Source organism: Oratosquilla oratoria, chromosome 9 (genome assembly GCF_046742065.1).
Source record: "Oratosquilla oratoria isolate Oo_2021 chromosome 9, ASM4674206v1, whole genome shotgun sequence".
NCBI classification, from domain to species: Eukaryota; Metazoa; Arthropoda; class Malacostraca; order Stomatopoda; family Squillidae; genus Oratosquilla; species Oratosquilla oratoria.
In genome coordinates this window covers 59,488,085-59,493,696 of record NC_134785.1, presented here as the reverse complement: position 1 = coordinate 59,493,696, position 5,612 = coordinate 59,488,085, and the positions used below count along the sequence as shown (strand labels likewise).

At 36.7% G+C, this 5,612-nt stretch overlaps 1 protein-coding gene across 1 annotated transcript; it reads right to left on the bottom strand.

Moving 5' to 3' along the window:
* Positions 1 to 515: 515 nt before the first annotated feature.
* LOC143028473 (zinc finger MYM-type protein 1-like) lies at positions 516 to 4,519 on the bottom strand. The gene is made up of 3 exons (XM_076190626.1): positions 4,265 to 4,519; positions 3,326 to 3,465; positions 516 to 3,197 (listed from the first exon to the last, which is right to left on the bottom strand). The coding sequence occupies exon 3, from the start codon at positions 1,948 to 1,950 to the stop codon at positions 820 to 822; it is 1,131 nt and encodes a 376-aa protein (XP_076046741.1). The 5' UTR covers positions 1,951 to 3,197; positions 3,326 to 3,465; positions 4,265 to 4,519; the 3' UTR covers positions 516 to 819.
* Between the last annotated feature and the right edge of the window lie 1,093 nt (positions 4,520 to 5,612).

Here is a 5,612-nt window from a genome sequence, read left to right as displayed (position 1 = left end):
ACATAATGCATATAATTATTGGATTAGAAACAGAGAGACAAAACAAGGGGGTGGAGTTATGTTCCTGACTAAGAAGGATATGAACGTGAGGTGTGTCACATATGGATAGAATACAGTAGAGATGATTATGATCGAAGTGGAAGACAGAGATAAGAAGAGCAGAAAGTTTGTAATAAACTATGTGCCTCCAAAAACAGACTCGTGGGAAGAGAGTGAACATAAAAGTATGTTAGAAGACACAAGGATAACATAAGATAAGATAATGGAAGATGGAGGAAGAATAGTTATAATGGGCGACTTTAATTGCAAAGAAGTTTGCTGGAAAGAGATGACAGTAAAGGGTGGAGACGACTCATGGGGAAATGTTCTACTCGAGATGATTATTTACCATACAATGACACAATGGATACAAGAGAACACTAGGTATAGAAATGAAGAAGAACCATCGAGACTAGACCTAATAATCAGGGCTGTTTCTAGCTTGGTGGGGGCCCTAGGCAAGAGGCAGTTAGGGGCCCTCAAAAGTTAGAGAGATAGACAGATTGGTATTTCATTTATACCTGTGAAGTTTGCCAAACAGTAATTAAACGACTTCTATATCTTTTGATGGTGTCAAAGGATGCAAGTAACTATTACACCATATTTATTTATTTATACATTTATTTTAACTTAACATCACAGTCTCTGAATACAAACCACACTTCAAAATATTGGTAACTTAACATCACAGTCTCTGAATACAAACCACACTCCAAAATAGTAGTAACTTAACATCACAGTCTCTGAATACAAACCACCACCAACTGCATTGTATTGGGCTCAAAATCTCTGCTTTCTGGCTTTTTTACTAGCAAAATCATCAATGATGTCTTCATACAACACGTCTTTCCCCACTTCATGGTTGATGCTGATTATTGCAAGACCACTGAGTCGCTCCTGCCCCATAGATGATCTTATATAGGTCTTGATGAGTTTCAGCTTCGAAAAGCTCCTCTCTGCTGAGGCCACAGTCACAGGCAGAGTACAGGCAATTCTCAGTGCAACCCACAGATTGGGATACAATTCCTCAAAATGTTTTTTGTGGATAAAGGTGAGGAGCTCAAGAGCAGTCATTTCGTCTGAGGGCAAACTTGGTAAGTGTTTAACTTCCATAGCCAGTTCCTTTCCAGCAATGTCACTTTCATTTCCAGAGGTTAATGTCTTGCATAGTTTGTCACACCGGTTGTTCAATGACTGATCATCCAGTTTCTGGAAATTGACCAGCACTCCAAATTGGTCTCTTACTTCACTCAGAGTTTTAAATCTATCAGTTAAGGATTGAATGGTAGTGTCAACAACAACATTAAAGAATATTATTTCTAGCCTCTTCATTGCATCTGCAATGGGCTCATCTGCGGCCCCATAAGCAAAGTGTCTTTTTGTACTTCTTAATCTCTTTTCTTTGAGTACAGCCTCTACATTCATTTTCTCACACATATCTTTAGCAGAGACTTGAGCTGAAGTGAATCCAATTCTGTAATTAGTCAGAGATGTTTTCGCTTTAGTAAGGAGGTCAACTGCCACATCAAGCTGCATTTTAGTAGACTGCAGGAGCTTACTGACATGGTTCACAATGTGTAGAATGTCATACCATATGACTGTGCAAATGATAAATCGGTATGACCCCACCTCTTCTGCCAGACTTTGGGTTTCAACCTTGGTCAGAGGATCAGACACTTCCCTGACCTTCAACAAAGCTTCCCTTATATTAGAGGCCTGATACCGCACAGCTTCTATGCTATTAATACGGCTCTCCCATCTTGTGTCACTCCAGGTCTTGAGTGCAACAGTGACATAATCTTTTAGGATTGCCCATCTTTGTGGTGAGGCTGAAAATAGGTTGTACAGTTTCTGAACAGTGCCGAAATAGCTAGTGGCATCTATTGAAGCTGTTGCTGCATCAGATATCATCAAGTTTAGGGAATGTGCTCCACATGGAACATAGAGTGCACGAGGGTTCTTCTCAAGAAGTCTGGCTTGAACTCTTTGTTTCTCCCTTTCATGTTGGCACCATTATCATATGATTGTCCTCTGCAATCTTCAAGGAGAATATTCAGTTACTTCAGTTTCTTTATAATTAGAGATGACAAACCAAGACCTGTTGTTTCAGAAGCTACAAGGAACCCCATAAAATGTTCCTTAATTTCTGGTTTCTTATCCATTTTGACAGTCCTTATGACGACTGACATCTGTTCTTGATGGCTTACATCGGGAGTACAGTCCAAAATAATTGAATAATATTTGGACTGTTTAACTTCAGTCACCATTGTGTCCATTATTTTAGTACTGACTGAAGCAATAAGTTCATTTTGGATGATATTTCCAAGGTAGCTGGAATGACTGAACTGGCCACTCTCAACACGCTCAATGTGCTGCTTCATGACAGGATCAAATTTAGCAAGCAGCTCCACCTCTTTTAGAAAATTCCCATTATTCTGCTGGTGTAACGTGTTTGATGAACCTCTAAATGCAAGATTTCTCTCGGCTAAGGATTGGATAATGGCGATTAAGCGAGTCAGGACATCTCTCCAGCGCCTCTTTTCAGCCTACAATAGTGTTCTTTCAGCTTGGTCTATTGTCTTTCCAGTTTGCAAACGGAGTTGTAAATCTTTCCAGGTTGCCATGTGCGCTATGTGTGCTGGACTGCTTTCATGACTTTTCAAAAGTGTGCCTATGTTTTTCCAGTCTGTCAGTCCTTCTGTCACTAACTTTTGTTCTTTGGTTGAAAATAATTTACAACAAAAGCAATAGAGAGCATTTTTTGTTTTTGAGTAGATAAGCCAAGTCCGCTTCATCTTTTCTCCATTAACCAATGTTCTAAAAAAATAATGATAATGAAAACTTCTTCCGTCTTCTTTTTTGGGAAATGTGAAATCAGAACTAATCTGAAATGGCCCTCTACCTACTGCATCCGTTCTAAATGCATCAGACAGAATGGTTGGCCAGTTAGCAGGATCTAGTGGTTTAGAATAAATGGGAGGCTGCTCAGAAGTAGATGATGCCTTCTGTGGTTCTGGGGAATGTGGTGGTCTTGGTGGCAGTACAGCTTCCTGGACAGATCCTGATGAATGTGATGGCACTGGAGCATCCTGTTCAGGAAGTTTCAGAATATTCCTCTGGCTTGCTGTCTGGAGCTCCAATATATTTTAGAATTGATCCTGCAAAATTACAAATTTCCTTAGATGATTAGGCGTTAGTCTAAAATAATACTCACCATTCAGAAAACATAATAAAACCAAACTTTAATATGTTTCTTTAAATTATTAAATAAACGATAATGAATTACCTTTTTCTTTTGACCATTTTTCTTCGTCAAATTTATTTTTCTTTCGTTTCTCTGCTCCGCTGAGATAAATTCGTTTTGATGCCATTACGGGAATGATGATTGGCGAGTCTTAGAGTCTAATGTAGGCCTAGCACAGAAATCTGTTAAGTGAAAACCTTATAAATACATGGAATCAATTTTACATACACGATATTCGAGTAGAATAAATATGATTATTTTTATCAGTATAGGCCTAAAACAGATATCTGTAAAGTGTAAACCTTTTAAATACCCTTAAATAAAAATAATTCTACATACACGAAATTCGGGTAGACCTGAAAGGTGAACAGATGGGTGATTGTTGAGCCTGTGGTTATCTTAATATTATATACAAACTAGAGAAACGGACCACACGACAAACGGAATAGAATTCATGTATTTCTGTCACTTCCTTTTGAGCTAACCTCGGTCCTGCCATCTAGTGTTTTTTTCATTAGGTAGGTGAAGTGAGAAAATAAATAATCATAATTTTTATAATAAAGAAATAAGCGAATAAATGAATAAGGGATTGGATAAAATATCGATACAAAATAAACAAAATTGAACATATGAACATATATGAACATTAAATATTGAAAAAGGTGGAAGAGGTAAACATTCCATAGAATACAAACATTTCCTATTGTGCATACAAATATGATAAAAGGAATTCCAACTTACAGTTACAGAACACACAAACTTACAAATTTACACTATTAGAAGCTAAGCATGAAGCGACCAAAGAGTAAACAAGAACGCTGGTGATGCCAATTCCAGTGACAAATAAAGCCAAACAATTGGACAAAGAATAGTAAGCTAATGGCCAAAAAGAGTTTGTAATCAACAATTAATAAAATCTGTAGCCATAAGCCCTAGCTTAGTGAACACATAAATGAATAAATAAAGCCAATTAATGCTTACCATATTATATCTTTAGATTAAATAAGATGTAGGTGATTTTTAACAAGATAGTATTATTATCAGACGATCAAAACATTTCAAACAATAACAAACACTGCAAGAGGCGTGTTGTTGTTTTGCGTCGGCGAGCGGGAGAGGCACAGGCTCATATTTGACCTTCGGTAGCGTTACCTAGCTATTGGGCCGGCCGGGGGCCCCCTGGTAGGTTGGGGGCCCTAGGCAATCGCCTATACCGCCTATAGCTAGAAACGGCCCTGCTAATAATCACATCTAAACCTAAAGTAGTGGAAAAGATTGGATATAAGACACCAATAAGTAAAAGTGACCACATATTGATTGAACTGGAACTAAATGAGGAAAAATACATGAAAAGAAATTAACAATATAGAAAAGGAAGAATAATGTATGAAAAAAACAAATTTGGATAAAATAAGAGAATTCTTTCAAAAAGAAAACTGGGAAAGAATATACAAAGAAGAAATAACAGTGGAAATTAAATGGAATATTTTGAAGAAAAAAAAATCAAAAAGGAGTGGAAAAGTATGTCCCAAGACAAAAACAAGAAAAAGAATATGTAAAGTGCTGGTACAACAAAAGTTGTAGGGAGTTAAAAGATATAAGAGATAAAGCTTGAACCAAATGGAAGAAAGACAAAAGACCTGAAAAATGGAAAATATATACTTGTTATAAAAATGAATATTTACAAGTGTGCAGAGAGGAAAAGAGAAAATATGAAAAAGATGTCATAGAAAAATGTAAAGATCAACCAAAACTATTTTACATATTTGTGAACAACAAACTGAAAAACGAACAAGATTTAGAGAAATTAAGACAAGGAGGAGTTGAATACACAGAGGAAATAGAAATGGCAAAAGTCATGAACAAGCATTTTAAATCAGTGTTTACAAGGGAGAACATACAACCTGGGGAGATCGAATGGAAAGAGAAAGTCCCCCTTATGAAAGAAATAGAAGCAACAAAGAATGAAATAATGAAACACTTGAGTAATCTTGATGTCAGAAAATTGCATGGACCAGATGAAATAGCAAACTGGATTTTGAAAGAATGCAGGAATGAACTGGCAGACAAAATACACAGCAAAATAAACAGTTCCTTGAAAGAAGGAAAAGTTCCAGAAGATTGGAAAAAAGCAAATATAGTACCTATATATAAAGGGGAAAATAAAGAAGACCCTACCAACTATACACCAGTCTCTCTAACAAGTACAATAGCAACAATTTGTGAAAGAATTGTCAAAAGTAGATGGGTAAAATATTTAGAAGAAAAACAACAACGTGCTAAATCCAAGGCAGTTTGGATTCAGACAAGGACGATCATGCGTCACCAA